The following is a 25,774-nucleotide window of genomic DNA, read 5'->3' on the forward strand; positions in this document are numbered from 1 at the left end:
GTGCCTGGCCGGGAAGCGTTCCACTCTCCTACAAACTTATAATATAATGCCAGTAACTCTCACCGAACATCGTGAATGATGGGTACGCGGCACAATTTGTGTCAAGCTTATATTCCACATTCACAAATATCTTGATGAAGAATGCGTCGCACCGGCAATTCAAGACTTTGGACTTTTCATGCGATATTAGTGCTTTTTCTAAACCGGAGTTGCTAATTTCAAGAAGTAGAGGTCTGCGCAAAATTGAAAATACCGTCGTATCCCCATGCGACCCCAAACTAGGGGAACATGTACAAAAATGCTTCGTCAAAGTTTGGAACAGCCCCAGGCCACTTCCTTTTCATCACCTAAACTTGCGCTGCAATAATTAATTATTTTTTGCCCTCTCGGTTCGGTACCTGGCTTTACTGGGGAAGTTATTTTCAGACGGAATATTAGAGTTCGGAGCCCAGCAGAAGAAGACGTTAAATGTTGCACGCGAAGCTCGTGGACTTTGAGTAAAGAAGAAGACAGTGCATAGCTTTGGCAGGACGCGCTTTCACCTCGCTCGGGAAAAATGTCGATCTTGTCGATACTGCTTGGTCCCGGCGGTGACGCGCCCTGTGACTTCTTGATTCCAACGGCCGACGGCTCCGAGTTCAGCACCCACCGATCATTCCTATGCAGGGCAAATCCTTTCCTTCGGGTGGCGCTTGGCCCGGAATACGGTTCCAGCAAATGGCCGCTGCTGAAGGGTGTCTCGGCAGCTGACCTCGGCCTACTCCTTGTATATTACGACATGGGCGAGGTAAGCCTACGCGCCGGGAACAAGAGTGTAGAATCTGGGCAGGAAGAAAAAACCGAGGTTGGCCGTTAGGTTTCACCAGCGGCTACCATAGAAACCTAGAGAGTGTAGAATCATAGAAAATTTCACCAACCTTTGTGAAATGTAACAATAACAGTACTGCAATGCTGCATCCTCACAATTCATGGCGATGCATGCGCACTGTTTTTGACTAAACGCCGGATTCAGACTCGCAATTTTCCCAGTCCTGCCATCTGCCACCTCAATTACCGAGCAATCTATATCTCCTTGGGTTGTCATTTACTCCCGGCCAGAGCCAGCCTTGACCAAATCGGGGGGCTGCGCTCGCAACCCCTCACCAGAACCACTCAGTATTCATTCAAAGGAGCAGCCCTGCCCTGCGCAGCCCAGAGTCTGGTCTTCAAGACCATATCCTACTAAGCGTAAAACCTGCCTCCCCCATTGCCCCTTTCTCCTATGGGATAAATTTGTGACTCAATCATAGGGTTTGCTCAAGTAGAAATGGTGTCCTGCCTCTATAAGCAATACGTTTTCCCTGAGGCATGCCAAGGGCAATGGTATTGACGGAAAACCCAGTTTTTAGATCAGAAGCTGTACATCGTCCATGGTAAACCTCAGCCACCTGGCATAGAACGCTTCATCTTCAGGCGGTTCAGCGGATCCGTGTGCGTGACGTCATGCCACGTGATTCACTGCGACTCCCAGTGCAGGTACAATGTGCGGAGCAGGCGATGTACGCGTAGTGGTCATGGCCTAAATAGAGTAGGTGCCCACCAAAAAGAGAAACACTACTGATCTTTTCCGAAAGATCAGCGTAAAGAAACAAAATTTAAAATTTTTGAGGCACTTAATACCACTTAAGAGCTAGAAGGCAAACGCTGTTGAAGCTGCGTCTATTGTAGTGCTATTTTCAAAAAACTCCGCTGATCCTACAGTGCAGAACCGCAGCTTCTTCCGTTCCGGACTCAGAGTAGCTCCGCTAGGCGGCGATGGTGCGCGTTCGTTGCCCAACTTGGTATTCATAGTTGGCGGCATCAGACGTGCCATACGCTACCTCCTGGAGACCGAGGTGACACCGTCTTCGTCGTGACCCTGCGTTGCCATGGAGACAACGAGAACGCAGGACAAGGAGACCTAAATCATAGCTCTTACGTGACAGGCGTGGCCTGGGCGGTTAAGGGGTCGGCTGCTGATCGGAGGGGTAGGAATTTTATTCGTAGTGGAGGCGTTTGAAACATGAAGCCGTAGCTTCACTGTTCGAGGTCAGGAGCTCTCTGCGGCATGCGCTGCCCATGACTTGCAAGGTTCAGCCAAGGTCAAACTTAAACTGCGTGACAGAAACATGAACTGAGACAGAAAACACGAACACAAAGACAGCGCAGCACCAACCAGCCCGCCAGAAAGCCCTTCGTCGAACTTATTATTAAAAAAAATGAAGAACCACTGGATTGCCAGTGGACGAGAAAAAGCATATAAAAGTCAAGGTGAAAGTCAACAGTGAAAGTCTTTTCAAGATCAATCCGAGGACATCCAGCTCGTTTAAGGTCAATTAAGTTCAACCAAATATTTTCACGTGATCGACTTTTGGCGGCCTAGAAACAAGTCGACATGCGGTGTTCCCGTGCTCGGCTGTGATGTCAAACGTTCAGGCGAGCACAGAATGAATGATCGGAAGAACTTTATATTCCCCCAGAAAAAGAGCCGACCACACCGGCCCGTGGCACGCAGGCCTTGGAGACGGGGCCGCCGCGTTAAAACGGGGCCGCCGCGCAAGCCTTGACGTATATAGCAGCATCCGCCGCCAGATGGACGATGTTCCGCTGAAGCTCAGGATCCGCGATTAGATTTAGGGTCTCCCAATTCTCTCTACTGGCTATATTTTGTCCCACATCGGGAGAGTGGAGGCATTGTTGTGCCGAAGGAGTATGGCCCGCAGCTCACCTTAACCGTTCTTGATCAAGGGCTGCCTGCTCCCTCCGGCGGTCGTGATCGAGCCCGGATACTCAGGCACAGTAGTCGTGCCTCTTACCACTGCACCATCACGTTATATCCTATGACAGATAATATTTTAGTTTTTTTCAGAAGGTTTACCGTCCCAAAGTGACTCAGGCTCTGAGAGAAGTCGTAGTGGAAGGCTCCGGCAAAATCGATCAAATGGGGTTCTTTATTGTGCACTAACATTGCACAGCACGGCAGAAACATCTCGCGAATATACGAGACGCAGAACAAGAAACACTGCCTTTTACAGCGAAGATCTTTGGGACCCGTTCTTTTGTTTCCCGGCGTTGCCGTTCTCTCTCATGATCAGCTCCATAAATAAATAGATAAATTAAATCTAAGCACTATGCCTCTCCTTCCCGGTGAATTTTTGTGGACAGACCCACCAGATTTTGTGTGCTGGTTTATAGGAAAGGAAAGGCAGAGACTGTCAAGAGTTAACGCAACGGTCTTTTTTAGTTCATGGTCGAAATCTCGCGTGCGCGGGATCTGTTCGCAAGATTTTGCGAGATGTGTCATTGACTGGCGTTGTTGCCATCTGCAATTCATACTTGAACATGCGCCAAGGAACGCCACACGACAGGTGCGACAGTGTACCTTCCACACACACTTGCCGGAGAACGTGCGATAGATACACCGCCTTCCCTTTCCGCAAACCAATTATCAGAAACAATTGTGAAAGATTATGTGCGTTTCCCTTCCTGGGAACTTATTATTATTTTTAATAGCACTGCAATGAGTTGAGTTCAACTGCAACGAACATGCTCCAAGGAAAGGAAATCATTGCGCGGGGCATGAGTTTCGGCCTTGCTGGATCGGTGGCGGCGGATCTCGATATGTACACCGCCCGAGCCTAAATGCAGAGCCACCGCTGTTCGTCCACTGCGAACCCCCCTTCTTGCGACACGCATTAACATCCCATCAATCCACACCAATTTTAGCAGTCGACTGTGTCCAATGAAGCGGAGTCAAATTCCGGCCTCGGCGGCTGCGTTTCGATGGAGGCGAAACGGAGTGGCGTCCGTGTGCTGTGCGATGTCAGTGCACGTTAAAGAACTCCAGGTGGTCGAACTTTCCGAAGTCCTCCACTACGGCGTCTCTCATAGCCTGAGTTGCTTTGGGACGTTAACCCCACAAACCAAAATAAACCATATAGATATATAGACAAACAGGATTTTTTATCAGCTTATACGGGAGAACATCCGGTTCCTCTCGTTTGAAAAGCCTCTCACGGCTGTGACAACCTCGCGAAATGCTTGCATAGACCTCATATTTAAGAACCAGCTATTGGTGCAGCGAGTTGAACTTATATCCGTCTATTTTTCCGACTTGAAACTTTCTTTATGACAATAAAGAACTGTTAGTGAAGTGTTTCTTGAAGGAGTAACATGTCTGAAAAATAAAACGTCTGAAATTGCACATACATACCTTCCCCTAATTCTTTGCCTCAGTTTATCGAAAAGCCTAAACGGGTGATGAGCACCGCTCGAATTTCGCATTAGGAAGTGACGTTATCGTCTGCAATTTTGTACGGCAGTAAAACAAGCTATATTTCTTATCGCTGAAGCTGCGCATTGACAACAACAATGTGGCTGAGGTGCTGGCGGCGGCCGACATGCTGCTCATGGATGAGGCGCGCGACCTGGGCCAGGACTACGTGCTGAAGAGCACTGACATCGACGACTGCCTCGGCATGGCGCAGCCAGCGCAGGATCAGCACTGGCCGAGGTTCCACGACAACGTGTTCTCCTTCGTACGCGAGCACTTTGATGCGGTGAGCGAAGACTTAGTTGGTCTGTGATGGGTTGAGGTGTGCAAAGTGGTAGACCGTATTCAAGTCGGTACCGCCAGTAAGATTACTCCAAAACTATTCGGCGTATGTGCTTATTGAAGGTACAGGATGCTGGGGAAGATATTAGTATAGAGCTCTGCATTTAACTGACATGCGCATTCTGGAAGCTATGCTTTAATACTTACAACTAGAAATTCAGGGCTTCACGGCATCATGAAAGTGGCATGGAAGTTGTACGGGTCAAGGAGCGAGTGCAGCCATGTCCTGCAGATTTGTTGGTTCAGGTTTTGCTACCTGGGATGCCCGGACGGTGCTGCGAAGGCTTGACATTGCATAAGCTTTCTCCAGGTACGCAATGAAAACATAGAACTAACCTCGATGAAAAAAAAGTTAACCCTTGATTCCTATCCTTCAGTGTGCAAGCCTCGTGTGCCTCAGGAGGCTTCAAGAAAAAATGTTCGAAAACGTCAGCCTCACCATGTCTTTGTACATGGCTCAGCAAAACCGCGTGCGTTCTTTCTGTGATGCGATTGCGAAGGTGCTGCTTTCCGATGTATGAGATATATTTACTTAATGCCTGCAATTCATTGTTCATCGGCTCATAAACTTCACTGGCGAAATGAAAACTGACGTCTTCTGTACGCAATAGTGTACAAACCGAACTCCAGGCTTTTTTCAGGAATATGCTCAACCTTGCAGTGATATGTTTGTTTCACCTAATTTTCGCATCGTTCATGTCGCAGATAAGGGGAATGTTAATGCCATACATCGAAAGCTGTTCACTGTATTTCGCACAACGGGGACGACAGTAGTACGTTGTCAGCCGCATTTACTTACTAGTAGTAGTAGGGGTAGTAGTAATAGTAGAAGTAGTAGTAGTAGTAGTAATAGTAGCAGAAGTAGAAAAATTTATTAAAACGCAACACTTAGGCGCCTAATACATACATATATTACGTGAACAGTAGAAAGGTTATCTCATTCGTAAGAATTATGACCAAGAGTGAGCGTTCACCGTCCATGGTACAAAATATTTGTAACGGCACTACGCCGGTATACGATACCATAGAGCATGTAAGTAAATATGCAGTCAAGAATAACTAAAGGCAAACTCTTGTGACCTTTAAAGGTCTTGTGAGCTCAGTCATATAATGACTCTTGCGACGTATGATCCGTCAGCGCTTACAAAGCACATTATTATAAGGTAAGCGGTCTGTAAAATATTATACCTATAGTTGTTGCAGAAGACCTTGAACAGGGCGATACGTCGTCAACAGTCAATGGAACGTTCTGCGATCAGTCGTGAGACTTGTGTCAGCACACGCACGAGCGTCAAAGCGAGCTTTGTCGTCGATTTATTTCCTGACCGTCGCGCGCGTTGAACATGCTTGTTGTCGTTCTCTTCAGCATCAAGCGGTGAACATATCAGAGCCGAGTACCTGCTTTACATAGTAATGATTTTTATTGTTGTAATCATGACTCATATTACACCAAGCATGAGGCCATCGTACTTTAAGGTGTAGTGCTTAGAAAAACATTGCGCATAGTGATGTATAATTACTAATAATCATTATGCGACGTCACGTAATAAAGCCCTTCAGGAACTATTGTAACGATTTCGAATTCTCACATATAAGCTGTGGTAAAAGGCTGGCTGTAGAATTGTTTTCTCCTGTTTAAAGCGTATCATCTACTTGATATCATCTACTCGGTATCAAGTATAATGTAGATGATGTCATCGTGATATCATCTACATGAACGTATCATCTACATGATAAGTCAAGAAATTATAATAATGCTATTTACAACTTACATGAAGTGTGACACTTTGTACGAAGTATTACAGGTCTCTGCGGAACATTATCGTTAATATTTTGGGCAGGGAGGCTGTAGAAGAGGGGTTAATAAAGCCAGCGTGAACAGTTCTTTCGCCAGAAAAGTAAAACCGTTTCAGAGACATAGGTTTGAAGTGGCAAAAGATTTTAAATGTAACCCTCTGAATCAAACACGGGTTAACTGTATTAGCAAGGATTAGAGGCTGTTGCTAGCTCAACATTTTTGTTTGGTTTTTTGGTTTGACTGATGACATATTCAACGAATGTATTTCCCCCTTCTCCAATGCTGCATGCTCTAACCTGCCGTCCGTTAATATGAAAGCGATATACATGAATGATCTTCCATGCGAAGCGGCGACCGTCGTCAACCCGGTTCACTTTAATTCTGCCGCCGAATACTATCCATACCTAAAATAATATTGTTCTATCTCACCCACCCCTTCTGTAATTTTCCTTGCAGACCTTTCCATAAAAATGAATGAACTTTGCTCTTGCCTTCACGCATTTATTGCTGACCCAGATGGCCAGGTTATCGGCAATTGGACTTTCTGGCACCTTCGGAATTATACAGCGAATCCCGCCTTTTGTGTGGTTTGTGCAGGCGTGGCGTAGGAGCAGCGCGTTTCAAGAGGTTCCAGCTCCGCTGCTCGTCGAGCTATTTTCCTCGAGCGAACTCAACGTGCGCGACGAGGTTGACTTGTTGTTCGCCATCCGCCGCTGGTTCACGCGAAGCCTGATGTCCGCAGCAGAGTTGGAAGCCAGCCTGCCTTTCCTGCTGCAGTGCTCGCGCGTCGGCCTCTGCTCAGAAACGTGAGTGACACGTTCCGTATGCGCATCAGTACATAAGCGCGCCACACGCCATCGGATGTAAACGCGACTTTGCGCTTTTCTCATAGCATCTACTCAACTGCAGTTTGCATTGCAGCACTGAAGCGAACAAACGAGCTCAGCTATGCCTTAAAACAGCACTGTCACTCTGCGATGTATAAGTGGTTAAGGACCTCACCTATACTGACGGGAACACCCGGGTTCCATACCGACCGCGGCGCCTCCTTTTGGATAGCAGCAAAATGCCATGCGCCCATGTACTTCCCTAGGGCGCCTCACGTAGCTGAACTGCATTGAAGAATTAAACCTTATAAGCCAAACAAACTGCTCTTCCGTGACATTTAGAATATTTTAATGGATACAGAAGGAGAAAGACTATTAACACTCTCACACATGACATATGGATGAACATCCATTCCAAAGGAGCCTTCAGTCCGTGATTTATAGCAAAGTAATATACTTCAAAGCACTTCTAAGCACTTCAGAACCAAAATTAGTTGAAGCCGTACCTTAGGAGCTCTGTTCAGAGTCCTATCATAAAACAAACACTTCATAACCGTATCCCTCTTACTGGAGGCTAGCAGAGACATAAAAACTGAACAAATTCTCATTTCGGTGAACAGTGCACAAAATCTAGAGGGCCAGCTAATACTTCAAGACATGGAATAACCAGCCTGCGTTCGTTTCAACAAAATAACGCGTGTGCCACCACCGCAGAAACGGCGCCTCCCCATATTCTGCTAGCTGATCAGAAAGATACTTGCACATGAGGAGGCCATCCTGCACTGAGTACATGGCCCGAGCCGGAGTGCGGCGAGCCTCGTCAAGGAAGCATCGCTTCCAAAAAACAGACATTCTTGCACTAATTTGATTCTGTATGCACAAAGATGTGGCCGAAAATGTTTCCCTTAGTTAGAATTGGTGCAATAATAATTAGAAATCGCCAGCTTGAAAAACAGTGGCGGTATCGAGAAAAGGACAAAAAGGAGGCAAAACGCACACGAACGCACCCTTACAATTTTATTTTGTCGAGCAATTCGAGGCATATATAAGTTATCTCAGCTACAAATTAATCGTCAAAGGAAGCCAGCACGTGAACATCATAAGCATGTGTACAAAATTTTGTTACAGACCACGAAGAAGCGGGCAGTAGTGCGGGCAGGAGCGCTTGCGCTAGGCCCGCAGCGATTCAGTAAACGTCATCTCACGGTCATCGAACATCTCTCTTCGTCTGTTATCCTGTTTTCATCGGCTTGCCGACCCGCAAATTTGGTTAGTGGTGCTGGTTATGTCATCGTTATCCCTCATCCTGGCCCGGTGCTTCGGCGCCCTGCAACGTCTTTTGCTGTCGGCAGAAGGTTAGGAAGCATATCATGGCTGATTCCGCAGCCTGCCGTGGTAGTCGATGGCAGCTGCGCACCAGTCGTCTCTGCCACCTTCCGGAGCAGAAACATAGACACGGTTGAAGACGTTGCAATAGCGCTGGCTTTCGTCGGAACGAAGGCAAGATTGATATTTATCGACAGTAAAACTGCTATCTGAATTATCGGAAAAGGCAGGGTCTCGAAAGAAGCCGACCACATTCTATCGGCTGTGGCTAAAATGTATCGCAAAATCACCCTAATTTGGGTCCCAGCACACACGTCCGTCCCCGAAAACCAGCCGGCCCATGATTTGGAGCAAGATCTCTACACCGGGCAAACGCGGAGCCGTCCGACTGCCAGGATATGGACGAGCGTTTGGAAACCTACAACGAAGTGATTGAAAATTATAGATTTGGTAGACATTCATGGCGCCACCGGATTTTAGCTTAATAATAAAGAAGCCATAGCCTGACAGTGATTACAAGCCGACAACTTCCCAAAACCTGTCCTGTTGTTTCACACCCAGATAGATGATAAAGAAAAATTAAACATGCAAAGTCTGCGAAGTGATGGGGGACCCTCGAGCATATTCTTTGGAAATGCCCTTAGTTTCTGAGCACTAAGCAACATTAAAACTAGAAAAGCCTGTGAGACCCTGCTGCGAAGCGACGTACCCCCTGACCAGCAAAAAGCCGTCCGCTTGGCGGTTGACACCGCGCTTAACCGATGTATATTCGCTAGTCCTTAGTCACGGAGGTTTTAAGCCCGGTTTCTTAGGTCTACGTGCCAGGAGCGGGGAGTGGACGGCCTCTTAAATCGGTGAAAAATGATCCACGCTGTGCCACGCGAAATGGCTCAACCAGTAGCGTAGTGTTGCTTGGCAACAAAAATTACAGAAACCAACAAAAAAAAAAACTGGTCAAGAAAGGAAAAAGAACACGAAGCAAGCGCATTCAAGCATGTTGAACCGATGAAAATCCAGAGCTTCGCGAGCGCTGACAAAAAAGGATATTTTTCAAAAACACAAAAAGCGCATAAAAATAAAGACAAACACGAACGAAAGACACATTCCAATAGCAGGCCAAAACAGAAGCTACACCTGACCTTCCATGGACAAAAAGTTTTTATCCGACAAGGAAATAGAAGGCTTGCAAATGCAAAATGCATTTATTGTTTTAATAATTGCTATATATATTTTTTTTTCTGATGAGGATTTTCTGATCCGCACGGTCTGTGCTAGTGTGACCTAGTGCCTTTCGAATCGAAAGCTTAACTACGGTAGCTGGTACGAGCCTTCAGCGTAGTGCCCGCTCTCACATTGACAGATACAGCGCTTTCCCTTTCTTATAAGCCAATTTACAATGAAATCGAAATCTCCACTGCGCATAGTATTGCAGGTTTTCATGTGAGACTAAATTTGCCCTTGATATGAATTTGAGCTAAATAATTGTGGGTGTAAACGATTTCGTGGTGTTCCTCCCAAAAGTATACAGCGCCTTCCTTTAACCAAAACCTAAATTTAATGGCGAGGCAGTAATTGCCCCCTTGTGGTGGTGCAGTGGTTAAAATGCCCGACTACTATGCCGACTGCTGCGTTTCGGTGAAGGAGAAACGGAGAGGCGTCTGTGTCCCGTGCGATGTGAGCAAACGTTAAATCCCCAGATGATCGAAGTTACTACGTCGCGCTCCTCTTCGGTACCCCTTTCTAATAAAAATTCGACGACACTTTGGCGACTAAAGTGATGAAAGTCAAAAGCCTGAGTGCTGCATTCTGCTACGTGATTTTACTGGGAGCGCAGAATTATATAGTATTTAAATAGGTAAATACTGAACTGTCACTGAACAATAATTGCAATTCATTTGTCATCAATCATTAAGTACACAATTACTAATAAATAAATGATTATTCAATATTTCAACTAATAATGAAATTATTAATAATAATAAGTTATTTATTATTATTATTCATAAAATAGGAATGAGCAAATAATTAGTAATTAGGCCTTGATGGGCATATGACCTTTTAAGGCATGTATTCGCGCATACTGTAGTCCGTGTTGCATGACATTAATTAGTAACAATAACCTCGTTAGGCGACTGTCACTGTTTAGTAATTAGAAAATAATTTGTAATTAGTGTTCAGTAATTAGGAAATTATATGATGTATTGCGCAACTACGACTAATGAGTAATAATATATACCTAATCAAATATTAGTAACTATTCATTGATTGGTAGATGGCTGTATAAGGCACGCACTCACACATACTGTGGTGGTGCTCAGTGAATGGGAGAGAACTCCATGGCGTCATATCTTCTCGATCAAACAGAGCCGCCGCGAAAGCGTGACACTTTTGCTGACGACAACGACGTGGCTATAAAGGCTTTAGCCTTATTACTAACAATATTAGTATCTGTCACTCTTGTTTCTCCATCGAGATGTAGCCGCCGGCATTTGGGATTGCACCTGGGTACTCCGACACAGTATTCGTCCGTCTTACCACTGCACCAACGCGGCCGGGCAACAACCCTTCTTCCCGCTTTCACTCCTACGTGGCTCCCTTCCCTTAAAGCGCGGATGTAGTGCCCATTGAACAAGTATGACAGATACTCCCTTGTGAACCACACATTATTAACAGAGAGGCAGCTCTGGGTGTCGCGGTATCACCTTGAACAGCCTTCAAGGTGAAAGACAGTTACTGTTCTTTCCTTTCTTATCAACTAATGCACAACATACAATAAAAACTTGAAAACATGATCTTGGCCTGGTTAGGTGTAGGTGTCCACAATTCCGTGGCATCCACTCAAAGGTGTAAGGCTCCTTCTTATCCACAAAACCTAATTTACGATTCGTCAGCGATCCCGACCGCTTCTGCTGCGTTTCCATTGAGACCAAAGTAAGAAGCGTCTGTGTGCTGTGCGATGTCAGCACATGTTAATGACCGCCAGGTTGTTTATATTACTCCGTAGCCCTCCACTATAGCTCGTCTTTCGCTTTCCACTTTCACTCCAACCTTCCTCCTTTTTTTACGGCGCGGTTATGGGGTCCACATAAGCAAGTGTAACAGATACTGCGTCTTTCCCTTCATGTGAACCAATGAAAATAGCCGTCTGCGTCACGGAAGTTCTCACGCTTAACAACGTTGGAGGACTAAAGCAGATGCCGCGCCTTTCCTTTCTTCTAAATCTATATACAATACACCAGAAAAAATATACAAAATTGATGCTGACCTTGCTAAATGTAGGTGTCCATACGAAAGAATCTAATTTCCCCAAAAACCTAATTGAAATAAAGATTACAAAAAACCACGGATCGAAAAGCTGGTGTTAGAGGCAATCGCGGCAAGGCAGCTTTTCTTCTATCACTTGACTGAAACCATGCATCAACCCCCACAATTTTTCGATGTTTTGTAATGAGACCTACACTACACTACCTAACCGAGCATTTCGCCGTGTTTGAGAGAGGCCATTTATGCGCTTGCGGAAAAACCGGAGAGGAGCAACACGTGTGCTGCGCATGAGGTCAGAGCTCGTCGCCGCCGCGGCCAAGTGCCGCCTCCACTGCCAACGCAGCAGATACGCGCGAACAAAACGACGAACGTCTTGTCAACTGGAGACACAAATATTCAGAGCAGCAGATACATCCAAACAAAGGGAAGAATGTCTTGTAAGCAGAGACGCCAGAATGCAGAGCCTAAGGATGATTAATTTGTTCTCAGGAAGAGGAAGGTGCAGAATCTCACACTTGCTCTGTGGACACCTGAGTCACGCTTTAGGGTGAGGAGGAAGTTTAGACAGAATTAGAAAGAAAGGAAGGGAGCCGTAGTGGAGGGCTACGAAATATTTTTGACCACCGGGTGATATTGCACTGACATCGCGCAGCGCACAGACGCCTCTCCGTTTCGTCTACATGGAAACGCAACCGCCTTCAGACCTTAAAAAGCAGCACATAGCAGCAAAGAGAGAATGGGAGTAAGAAGGCGAAGAGAGCAGCGGAGACGTCCGAACAAAGAGAGCAAGGGCTTGACAAAGGGAGATGTCAGACTGCCGAACGCAATGAATCGAATAGCAGTTGAGATGGGGTCTATGGAAGAGTTCAGTCAACGGGAACCAACAGAAGAGGATGTGAAGGCACGTCGGGTGGCTGATCATTTGAAGTTCCGAAAATGCATCTACGCGCAGAACATTTGACACAAACATTGCGAGCAGTCCGTTTGGACACAGGAGGAGGAGGTGGAAATCACTGTACTGCATAACTAAGAGTCAAGGATGTTCTGGGCCAGGCTCACCAAGGCCAACGAATCTTTCAACTGGTCAGAGGCTAACGAAGCCCACCACGCTGAGGGAGGAGTGTTTGGAAAGCGAGGTGATTGAATTGCGACAGGGCATGAAAGTATGGAATGTTCTAAGTTTGTATAGAGTTCAGAAAAATTTGGGCATGTGGAGGAATGTCTGATTCGGTATAGAAACGATCGGGTAGGCGTAAACAGTGTATTTAGTTGTATGCGTCTAAGGATGCGTATTTGGGTGGTAGTGAGAGATTTATCAGGAATAGGAAGTGTACGAAGGGCTGCTCTAACGTTGTCATAGTCTATGCTGATTTTTTTTTGTGTAGGGAAGAGTAGTGTCCCACGTGGGTGGATAAGGCCAGGGAGTCCCAGGTGTATGGTGTTGGAATTCGCGGGCGAGGTGATGCACTGCCTCATTGCCTGCGACTCCAGCATGGCCAGGAATCCACCTGTGTGACAGTTTTGGGACGTAGTTTGGTGAGAGCTCTGTGCAGATCATCCTGAAGTTCTTCCGTAATGCGACGCGTATGACTGGTGCGTATAGCCTGTATTTAATCACTGTATATGGTATAATCTGTAAAGTTAGGGGGTGCTTTTGCGAGGTCTTGAATACTGGCGACTACTGGCAGGGTCTCGAGAGTCGCTGAAGGAGGAGGATCTATGTAATGACCGATTTTATGCGTCACTACCTCGTTGCAGTTCTCATTTGAGTTAGCAGCCGCTCCGACGTTAGTTCGTGACGCACCATTGTGGGTGATAGTGGAATCAGGAGGTTGTACATGATTGCAAATGTGAGCGGAACGTCTGCCTGGGGTAGTATATAGGGTGCAACGTTTTTTGGAATGGGGGTTAGACTGAGGTTATCTGGGAGCGAGGAAGGAAGGATAATTAGAGAGAGGTAGATAGGTTTGACTGTAACTTGCTTTAGTATCCAAGGTTCGTGTTTGGTGCTAGAAATACGTGCCATTTGCCGGTCTCGATGTTGTTGTATGAGGTCTCCTAGGGGCAAGAATCGCCCCGTAGAATAGAGGAGCTCTGAGGAGGTGTGTACTACACAGACGTTAAAGGAAGCCTTGTCTAATACCTTTCTATATGTAATGTCTTCGGCTACAAGTTACAGTAAGGTATGGAACTATGTATAAAATCTTTCTGAGTGCTAATGCATGGACAAGCTGCATGGCTTGACCCTCGCGTAGCCCTGCGTGTTTATTGACAATTCGGCGAACTAGATGCGTAAGCTGATTACAAACTTTAACGCTTGTAGATACATTGGCCTGATTAGTTTCTCATGGATATGAAGTCCAAGGATCCGGCAGGAAGATGCGCGAGAGATGGGTGACCTGTCATTGTGAGATTGATTAGGCGGTTATGTTGGCGTTCATAGCGAGGTTTTGCTATCAGCAGCAATTCAGATTTTTCAGGTGCGGGAATTGGTTCTACTTTGCCAAGATTAACCAGCGACTGTATCGATACTTTGCTGTAGGGCCCCAGGAGACCAAGATATGCACCAATGAGTAAGGCCGCCTGCGTAAAATGTATGTTTTAGGATTGGGATAGATGCTTGAATACGAGATGGGGAAGCCATTTCAAGGTTAAGGATGGGTGAGAGAATAGCGCCCTGAGGAGTAACACGTGTGAGGGCTGAAGGATCAGGTACAGAAACATTGAGACGGAACTTGGCCATGCGCTCGCGGAGAAATTCAGTGAGGTAGCCATGCATCTTTGGACCACAACAAGTGGAGGCAAGGATGTTTATTCGAGGAACGTGGGCAAGGTTGTCAAAGGCCTTACGCATATCAAGGGCCACTATACCTTGGATCTGGAAAGAGGGCGGAGGGTCAAGTTCATGCAAGAGGAGAAAAAAAGGTCCTGAGTAGACACACCTTTTGGGAAGACAATTTGTTGAGGGGGAAAGAAGTCTGTGGGTTCAAGATGAGCCTCGAGCCGTTGAGCACCATCCGTTTCGTGCTCTTTCCCTGGAATGATGTTAGAGAAACTGGGTGGAGGTTTTGAAGAGCAGTTTTCTTTGTCTGGGTTTGACAGTAGGGTTTTAAGTGATTGTTTCCAAGTTGCTGGGAGAGCGCTTTCTTCCCAATATAAGTTTATAATGCACAGCAAATGTTCTTTGTCCTTCTCAGAGAGATTTAGAATGAGTGAGTACGTAATCTGGTGCTCAGGGAATGACTTCCACTTTTGTTGTTCTAGAGTCCAGTCATGATTCCAGAGGGTAAACGGCTCACCGAGTTCTGCATTGCAAGCACCAGTGTACGGAGGATAAAGACTAGGTAGGAGAGGAGGAATGCAGAGATCTCGGAGTGGGTTTAAGGCATCCGCCAATAGTTGTGAATAGAGTGCTCGCTAGTGAGAACAGGAGCCAGTTGAGGCCCGAGGAGTTGTCTGAGTAAGTGACAAGTTCTTTTTTATATAGAATCTCATTGATGGCGTTAGAAATATTGTTCTAATTCGTGTCAAGTGCAACGCAGTATTCTTTATCCTTTCGCGTCAATTCGGTGACACGCTCAGACAGGCGATAATTGTTGGGTTGAGGGCGAAGCGTGCACAAGAGTCGTTTCCGCCTCTTCCCAATGCGTTCAAGGTAAGGGTCCGGATTATCTGAGGGCGCGGAAGTGGAACTCTCCTGCGTAGCTTTTTTCTGGGCCTGCTTGAGTGCTTTTGTTCAGCTCTGAAGACTGCCAGTAGTATGATAGGTGTCGTGAATAGTGCGAAAGGTATCCCCTTTGTTTGGGAAATTTTACGTTTACACGAACGGTTACGGGTAGGGAGAGTGATTTCCATAATGTAATGGTCGCTGAGCAGTTTTTTATCTGTAACCTGCAGGTGACATCCTGCCGTTCGCGGCCCATTGTGAGGTCTGACATGGTGGATTGTTGGGGCCTGTAACCGTCCCGAGTAATGAAGTTTGGGGTATTATAAAAGTTAACTGAACTCCGTTTAATGCGTCATTAAGTATGGAGCAAGGTCGGAGGGTGTGTGGGCAACCCCAAATAACGTGTGGGGCATTAAAGTCCGCACCTATCAAGAAGTTGGAGTCTAGATAGAACCTTAATATTAAGAGCATGAGTGGTTTAAAAAGCTTGTACTCTGTAGGGGGTTATAAAAATTGAGAACGTACAAAAGGCTAGATTAGTGATGTCCTCAAATAGGAGGTTCCGACGAATATAAGTGCTAACTAGTGAGACACAATCGTTGCCAGGGGCTGCATGCAGGGCCCGGTAGCCCGGAATACCTTCAAGAGCGCGCGATTCTTGAATGAGAATGACGTTAGGCAGTGGGGATGAAGTCAAGCCATTGAATAAAGAGTGTTCAATTAGTACTCAGGTGATGTGTTGTGTTTGCGAGAGACTGTTGCAACAAATGGACTTGACACCGATGAGTAATCCAATTCACGCGACTGCGTTTGGAGACCGCCAATTCGAAATACTGTATATAAAAAATCGAGATCGCTGCATGCTACTTCTCAGATGATCGGGCAGTCTTCGTCTCTGTCAAACAAAATGAACAAAGGATGTGCGTACCCAATGTCTCCCATTTCTAAACATACATGACAGCAAGCTCAGCCAGAGAAACGCACCTCTCGCTCCGTATATACTGGCAAAGCCGAGCTAAGCCATTGCCATTTTTTCCTGGACGCAGCTAGGAGATGGTGTCATATTTTACCTTTGTTGTTTGTTTTAACCTGCTTTACTGGTCTGTAATTGCGCCTAATAGCAATCCTTTCTTTGATGGTTGTCTCTGGTGATTCGTGAGATTGAATGACTTTATTGATTTGACCTTACATAATGGTCTGGCTAAGCTTGAGGCTATCTTCCTTGCCGTGAGTTTTTTTTCCTTCGTGTTGATAACTAGTGCGTGTTTTGTTCCCGAGCTGGTACTTTTTAGACGATTAGACAGCAGAGGAGATCACGTATTAACGCCTAACAATTTTGAGGAAATAAAATTGTTGGTCTGCGTTTTAGTCTGTCTTGCCTCTTCTCTGTCCGTATCTCTATAGCGCAGCTATATTCTTGTTTCGAATTCTTATCCAATTAGCCCAACAAGCTCTACTTCAGCTTGAAGAAACCTTTTCGTATCGGCGAAAGACAATGGGCACTGATTGCTTGCCACTTGAAACGGGTCTTGTGGAATTCTCACTGTCGAACGCCGTTCATCATAATCAGCCGGACTATGCCTAAATCCATGTGAAGCCTTTCTCACACTCCTAGAAAGATATCATGATACCGGTCTCGTGCTAGGTGCATCCACTTGGAGTAGCAAATGTCGTAACCTCACCCGCCCATTTTACATTATTCCACCACCTACTAGGCCTTCCTTTCCTTGGAATCCGATTTGTTACCTTGGCCATCATTGGTTATCCTTTTTTTTTCGCAACACATGTCCTGGCTATGCACATTTATTCTAGATTTCGTTTGGAATGTCATTACCTCTAGTTCTTTCTCTGTCCTACTGTGCACTTTTAACGCTACAGTTACCCTTTCCTATTTTATAGCTCCCTGCGCCGTCCAAAAATTAAGTTGAACCTTTTCCTTTATGCTCCACGTTTGAGCATCATTAAGAGAGCACAGATAAGATGCAACTGTTATATACTTTCTTCTTGAGAGATATTGATCAGAATCAATATGTGAGTAGACGCCAAATAGGCTCGACTGCAATCCTATTATTCTTGTTACTTCTCGATCGTAGTCTGGATCTGCTGTTACTCTTAATCCTAAGAAGAAATATTCACCTATCACTTCCAGTGTTTCGAGCCCCGTTTCACTAATTAAGGACTCTAAATTCCATAAACGCGAATTCGACTAAATTTGAGGCGATACATTTTTTCCTGATTTACCAACTGTGTGTGCACATACGTTACTTAAGGCGGATATAAAGGCTTCATTTTATTCATGAGCATGTACAGGTGGTGACATAAGTAATCGGAGCACAATTTTCCGTTCAAATTAAAATCACGTCTTCTGCACTGGAGATAAGAAAATAACCGTCCAAGTGAGAATGCACTGAGGCGGGTTCGCACATACCACGACTGCCAGTTTCAATTATGCAACGCGTAAAAATGTCTAGAAGGAAATTACGTGCTCCATTTAGTTTTATCCACACCGGTACGGATTTTCCAGTATGCACATTGCTGACATCTCGGCTGATGACTGGATAACTAAAATGGCTTATGTGACTGAAATAAAAGCCGAGAAACCGGCAAGCTCATTGCCTCTCGCAACATTTCTCAGTTCAGTATCACCGAAGGTCTCCTGTCGGCCATGACAGCAAACATGTCTTATCCCAATGGTTGTTCATTTTCCTTTGCTGATTTTGTGGCTTGATTCAGATCATTAAGTCCAAGATGGTGACCGTCCGATGGTGGTGTGGCGCAGGACACTTAACATGTTCCGAAGGCTGTGTCCGACCTTTGCGAAGACCAGAGCATACCGCGCGACAGTGCGCGGAGACCTGCGCAGAGGACCCTGCAAGTGTTCGGCCAGCTTACTTCTGCTGCGGTGCTGCGATGACATCGAACTGCAGGTGTGCATAGCGCTTGGCTCACTGGTCTCCGAGAGTGACGAAGCTGAAGCTGTGCCGAGCAGAAGCACTGAACGCTGGGTACGAAACAGAGGTGAGTTGCATATCCTGAGTAGCTGGATCCCATAATTTGTATTTTCTACAAATCTTCAACACGGTCTGTGTTGCATTTGAAGGAAATTTATCATCCTGTGTTATTAGTGCCTCTCACAAAGCCCTCACGGGTATTCCTTCTTCTTTGATAAGCTTGTCGCTCCACTAGGTTGCCTAATATTGAACGACCCAGTTCAACCAAGTAAGAGGTGAAATATATGGATCGTCCACTCAATACATGCCGTGCCATACTCATACTACCTACTCATACTAACTGACGAAAAGCATGAGGATTACACGATCTATTACGTCAGTCATGAAAGAGTTCAAAAGGGCGCCAGCGGAAATGTATATGCAGTAACAGAAAAGCGCAAGAAAATGGTTGTCTTCTAGATGTATACAATCACGCTATTGGCATCGATTGAAAATTAGCACCTATGTGCCTGCTTTGAGCGCTTTTGTAGCCTCAGATGTTTTTGTCTCCACGAAGCCGCTACCGTTTCACTTGACGTACGCTCATTCAAGACATGAATTGCATCTGGTACACCTGCCACGAACTGAACATCCAGGCCCACTAAATGAAATTCTCCTGAGATCTGAAGTCAAATACGTGTGAATCATAGCAGTCAGCTTTAATCAGAGCCTTTCAGTATGTCGGGATTGCGCAAGATAATATCGCTATGTGGAACATCTTGAAGGAGATAATACCTACCACTACCCAAGTGCTTGGTTATATTGCACCTGTACCAAATACTGTGCATCTACAACCAAAAGAGCGCCACAGGTCGGAAGCTGAGCGAACAATCTGGCTTCTGACAGGTACAGTGTGAGCGCCCAACGCCTTGCTTCAACTATTGTGAATATATGAGCAGTATCAAATACATTTCAATCGTGTTGTCTATGTCGATAAAAGGCAGCAGTGAAGGACACATTTTTAGGGAGCCAGGTGTTGTCGATTTTCTCAACCTTTCACTGTCACAGAATAGAACTGAAGATGCGCCTGTTGCTCCTGCAATTGCAATAATATCTGAGCTCTTTATTTTTGAAACTCTAGCACTTGTATTTCGATTCATACCAAAAGCAAGATGCCCTTACCCGTGTCCAAGAGCAGAAAAGGTAGAACACGAAAATCATAACAGTATATGTCTCGACCCGCGTTCCTCCGGTTATTCTTGCGTCTGCTTTTTGCCATTCATGTTTGGGCACTCATAAGGTCTTTTGACTGACATATGGCTAGCGCTATAGCACGTGTTGTTGCCCAGGTCATTTTTTCAGATATTTCTTTGCTTACAAAAGCGGCTGCTACATGAGTCGCTTAGTCGCTTTTTCTCAATTTACATTGGTTATGAATAATAATATTCCCTCTCAGCTCTTTAACTCCGAGTATAGACTTATGAAGCTCTGCCCCTTCCCATCTAGCAGCACACCACGTTCACGCAAATAGCGACAGCGTTAATTTTTCCCAAGGTGTTTTATCTTCTTCATAGGTGACTAGATTGAAAACACGCTGGAATAAACTGCCAATTTTTGTTCGATCACATGACGAAATTGCATCATTTCACGACTCACTCGCAGCAATTGCAGCCCTGTTTCAGTTTCGCTGCGTGGTCTTCGCCTGCACTAATCCCGAGTGCTGGCCTCGCCGCGAGCCTCATGAGTTGTATATGGTGGGAGGCTGCAACTCCAGAGTGTGCCGGGTTGCTGTTAAGGCGTACGGTCCACGAGCCTCGCTCTGGCTGCTGCACACCATGCACAGAACATCACCCAGGCAAGATGCATTATCCATATTTCTGGGCTATGTCATTAAAAGTGAGCCATGGTGTAACATAATGCCCACTCGTATTTCGAACTAAAACTGAAAAATATTGTTTTGGGCTGTTCGTTTTCTTCCGACGATGCTTCTCCTAGTTATTGTACTAATTTGGGCATGTCTTTACGGACTTGTGTAAGCCATGATTCGAAGTACTAATCATTCCATCAGCGGCAAATCAAACGTAAACGAGGCAATTTGAGCACGACTACATGTAACGAACAACAAATGCCCCGGAGGCTGATTTCATCCTATTCCAGCGAAGCTCTAGCATCCAATACCCTTTAGCTCACAATTATAGTATTACGAAGAAGATCGGCACTACATGGTGACAGGATGAACGATGATTGGATGGCTGGCCTAGCGCCACTTGCGCAGTAGATCGGCAACAGCGCTAGGCCAGCCATAAAATTATCGTTCATCCTGTCGTCATGTTGTGCCGCTCTCTTGCTAATCAGCACGTAATATATTCGTGGACGTGCGGGGTACGTCATCCTTATCCTCGACTTGGAGCATCCGCGCCATTCGTACTCCGGGACTGTCGACCAAGAGCCCTGAGATATCGCCGCACAGCTTCGCCTCAGCCCTTCCTGCCCAGACCACACCAGCCGCAACTACCGCTGCCCAACTCCCAGCCCAGGTTTGAAGACAAGGCGCACACATTAACTGAGCAGAGACCAGATCAGACCAAAGACTCGAAGAACCAAAAGACAAGAACACGCAACCCCCCCCCCCGCCCAGCCGCCCATCGCGACTTCGAGCCGTCAGTCCCATAAATGCTCTGGTGGTGGATAGCTCAAGAGCTTCAGCAGAGGCGGATCACCCAAGTTTCACCGTTGTCATTTTCGTCGTGGTGGCAAGCTAATCTTCCATTGTATCTTTTCTTGAACATTCTCACCGTCACGTCATCAGCAGCTTCAATGAACTAATCGGACGATCGCTCGGTGGCCCTGAGAAGTGTTGGGGAGAAGATCATTGGCAGTAGCGAAACGCCAGCATTTAAATTATATTTCATGAAGTCGCCATGTGTTGCCTTTTTCTTGAATGTCACCGCGAAATAATATTTTCTTTGGCATTTGCTTTTACGATTATCTCCAATCACAAGATATATTGGTTGCCTGGCATGCTGTTCATGGCCAAATCGCTGACGCACGAATTGTTTTCATGCAGGACATTTCTTGGCGTAGTTGTGGCGGTAAAGTTCATCTACACAGAAGGTGGAATACAGGCAGAGGCGTGCCTGCATTCTTGCGACTGCTTCAACATCGAGCGCTGTGTATGGGAGCCCTTCTCAGCCATGCATGTAGCTCGAGGCTATGTCCCAGTTGCGGCAATGAACGAGATCTACGCGTTCGGGGGAGAGAACGGTATGAGCTATTGCTGTTAAGCCATTTTGCCTGAAACCTATAGGGGAAGCATCATGAGTCCATACAGTAATAGTATCACTTCATGCGTACAGCCTATCACGCTGTAAAGGTGATAACATTTTCTCTAGTTGAAATGAGCGGGGGAAGTTTTACTCGAATGACAGTGAAGAGACCTCAAAAACATAACTGTGAAGAATAAAATAAATATTCGCCTAGATATGCTAACGTAATTCTATAGGCCTTCTAGCAAAATCAACCATGTTTGAGAGAAGTTTGGTCGAATGCATTAAGCATAAAATAACCATCTCTATCGCGTTACACTAGGACTGCCATGGTGACCAGTCTTACCGTAAATGAAAGAATTTATTATGGCTGAAGTTGAAAATGTTCTAAACATTTCAGTATTCTTGTAGTCGATTTCATTTCCGGCTCCACGATGCAGCTGTCGGTTCCACTGCCACCGTGGAGCGATTAAACTCCGGTTCCAATCATGGGACCAGAGTGCCCCCGATGTACAGGGCACTTAGCAGTGGTTCAGCTTACGCCTTCAGAGGTGGGTTCGAATGCGAGAGACTGTTCGCTTCTCAATGTCTCGCGCACATTTTAACGAGAAGAAATATACGGTTGTGAACTAACTCTTTACTTAACTGACGCATAATGCTTGTGGGTGCTTCCTTCCCTTTTAGCCTAAATAAAGGTCTCATATATCACTTGAAGCTGTGAAAGGCATTGTACAGAATTCATTATTGGCTTCATCAGAACTATATTCTCAGCATCAGGGCTTCTGTTCTGTCACAGTGATGGTTCGATGAATCGAGCTGACAGGTGACAGTGCTTTCTGTGGCACAACACAAGAGATAAAAGTAGTGGCTTACACTACCCTTAGTTACGGTCTTAGCGCCTCCTCCGATTCCATTGATACCACGGTGTTGCACTTGTCATTAGCCAGAAGACTTTATAATATGGGTGGCCCTCGATATTAAGAGTCCTAAAATGCATTCATAAAAAGCATGACCGTAAAGTCGCTTGCCCATAGCCACACCTTGTTCCCGCTTACCTTAATTGCGTTCGCTGCCAACGAATACAAGCTGCACAATTTGTGAGGTTTACTTGCTTCCGCATTCGTCTTTTCGCTAACGCCTTTGTGATTCCAGTGGTGTGAAGTGTTGCTACCTTTTTTAATGCCAGCTTCAAGTAACGCCAATAACGTCGGAGCAGGCTCATGTCAGAGTGGAATCCGTGTCTTTCCGCTTAGATAGGACAGTGTAAATTATGGGAAGAGCAAATATAAGGCTGAACGCTCCAGATGCTTATGACGGTGCTGGTACTTTGGCGCAGGCAAGCTCTATGTGAGCGGTGGTAACGGCGGCCACGTAATGCTCAGCAGTGTGGAAGTCTACACTCCTTCGTCCAAGTGTTGGTTAGTGGTGCAGCGCATGCCAGGCCCTCGCGGCTGCCACCGGATGAAGAAGATGAACGGCCGCATCAACATCGTCGGCGGATACGGCGGCAGCTCCCACCTTAGCACCAGTGATGATAATGAACTGCTGCACAAACAATTTCACCTCTAAGGAACTCTCTATTGTTGCAACGGGGCCTGAAACGTGGAAACGTGTACTGCAGGCCTATTTGTTCAGGCTGAATCTCTTACTTGTTCTATAAGGGCGTATATGGCATGCCCTTTGGCGCTAAGAGAGCGCAGGGTAGTTCCACAGCGTTCTTTGTTATAATGAACGCCGATTCATACAATTTAAGCTCTTGGGAAAACGTCCTTCAAAGGTTTGTTCCCTATTAATATTTTATACCCGCCAACGTAGGATTACGCTAACGCCAGATTCCCATTTCATATTATTCGGAATTAAATAATTTCGTCGTACTTTTCATATCATTCTCAGGCCTAATATTACAAGTATACTGGTGTTTGAGCGAATAATTTCAAAATTTCTTAAATATAGTAAGTTCAAAGTAGAGAAACAATATTTGCAGGGGCAAAGTTTCCCCCCTACGGAAAGGGTGTGTTACAAAACGCCTCTCATTATCTGTTTATAACAGAAACAGGGTAATTGACGTTTTAATTTTCTTAGTGGTGTGGGTGGTCCCAATGGGGGGTTTGATGCCGTGAAGAGCAAAGTGACATCAATATCAGCTTTTTAAATGAAGCAAAATGTAATTTCTAGAACCCCGCGATGGTAAAGTGCTAACATGCTTGATTGGTGTACCTGAGTTCTCTGCCATGGGCAGAGGCATATTATTTTCTATGCTTTGTGTGCCGCCTGACCATAAAATATGTACCTGCGTTCCCGGGTTCGGTCCCGACCGCCGGCTGCTCTGTTTAAATGAAGGCGAAACGAAGTGGCGTTGGTGTGCTGTGTTCGATGTCAGTGCATGCTAAAAAGCCACAGGTGGTCGAAATTTCCGGAGTCTTTCACTACAGCGTCTTTCAAGGCAGAGGACATCTGGCACTTTTCTGCACGCAGCCGAAACTGAGTGCAGAAGGAGCGGCGGAAGTATTGCGCAAGCGCAGCGTCCACTGATACTGTCTCATATTTATTGGAGCACACTCTTCGGATAGAGTATGCTAATTTCCATGTCTAGGGGTCCTCGGCACTTGGCTTAGACCACGGCCGTTATCGTCTGCTTTGTCGCTCGGCGTACGAAAAGGATAGACATCGTCACCTCCGCGGCCATCAATTTTGGACGCACTGATAAGCGCTGGCCTGGCGCTCTGGCTCTCTGGTTATCTTCGGAAGCAGCTTTTTGTCTCTTTATTTTCGTCCCTAGCTTTGTAAAAGAGACAGCGCCACGCTTCTGTGACATCGTGGAAACTGCTGTTGTAGAGATTAGTGGCATGCATTGCATTACTTCTGCCAAGCGTCTATCTCATTTATGTGGTATCGGCTTGAAAGCGGAAATAGACAAGAATTACTTCGCAGATATAGATATTGATACTTTGGAAGGTTTGTCCGAGAAGCGCAGCAGCTGATGACACAGCAGCACACGGAAACTGAGCCGCGTCAACCTTGTCTTCTGTCTCGGTTGTTGATCGTCGTCTTCTGCCTTCCGCAATGACATCTACATGTAGCATTACCCCTGCCGCGAAAAGCACGGTCCCGGTGCGTTATGTTTCGGAGAACTGCAGCTGGAGTAGTATGGCTTCATTCGGGCGACTCGAACGATATCGGTACGTTTCAAAGCAAACTCTTGTGGCGGATGCACAGGGGTCATCTCGCATGTCACGGAAGTCACTGGCCATAAAACAAGGTAGGGGCCTGTGTAGCGCAGCAAGAGCTCACACAGGCAAATTCAGCGAGTGGGAGCCCAAAGCAAGACGAGAGAACCCGGGGAGTAATAGAAATCCCGATGACGAGAATCATGGCGTCGATTTTGAGTGTTTTGGGAGGACGCAAGTCGGCGTCGAGCAATAACACTGGCGGCGTCAGCTCGGGAGATGACGGCACGAACATAGGAAGTCGCATTAGCGGAGGGAGTCAGACCGTTGCCAAACGGAAGGGAAGGGTTGCGGCCGAATAGAAAATAGAATGGCGGGTAGCCCATTCTGTTGTGACGAGACGAATTGTGCGCGACTGTTACAAGAGACAAAGTAATATCCCAATTCCGGTAGTTATCCGAAACATACATTGAGAGTATGTCTGTGAGCGTGTGGTTGAGGCGTTCGGTGAGGCCGTGTTTGCTTGTGGAGGGTAAGCGGTGGTGAAATAGTGCTTAATGGAGCAGTATCGGAGGACTTCGTCAACTACTCAAGCAAGAAAGCAGCGGCCATGGTCAGTGAGCAGCTGGCGTGGAGCACCATGGAGCAAGATGACGTCTTGTAGAAGAACCTCAACCACTGTAGAAGAACCTCAATTGTACAGCTGGTGGGTATTGCTCGTGTGACAGCGTTGCGCGTCTATACTCCGTGTCTACTGAATATGCTCGGTCGTTTATCGCGAACGGAGCGGCTAATCGCAGCATCTTCGATGCGCGCCGCGGGAAGAATTGCAGCGCCACTTATGCAATGCAGGTTCCTTATCAGCAATGACGCGAGTGCGACTGATCTTCTGGCGG

At 46.2% G+C, this 25,774-nt stretch overlaps 1 protein-coding gene across 1 annotated transcript; it reads left to right on the forward strand.

The window, feature by feature from the left end:
• The first annotated feature begins 556 nt into the window (after window positions 1-556).
• Window positions 557-25,542, forward strand: LOC146184160 (kelch repeat and BTB domain-containing protein 12-like). The gene is made up of 9 exons (XM_084608500.1): window positions 557-787; window positions 4,371-4,577; window positions 7,029-7,237; window positions 18,295-18,533; window positions 20,108-20,300; window positions 21,513-21,709; window positions 22,152-22,262; window positions 23,048-23,239; window positions 25,445-25,542. The coding sequence occupies exons 1-9, from the start codon at window positions 557-559 to the stop codon at window positions 25,540-25,542; spliced, it is 1,677 nt and encodes a 558-aa protein (XP_084464626.1).
• Window positions 25,543-25,774: the final 232 nt, after the last annotated feature.

Source organism: Amblyomma maculatum, chromosome 7, assembly GCF_055883805.1.
Source record: "Amblyomma maculatum isolate TAMU_Amacu chromosome 7, ASM5588380v1, whole genome shotgun sequence".
Taxonomy (NCBI): Eukaryota; Metazoa; Arthropoda; class Arachnida; order Ixodida; family Ixodidae; genus Amblyomma; species Amblyomma maculatum.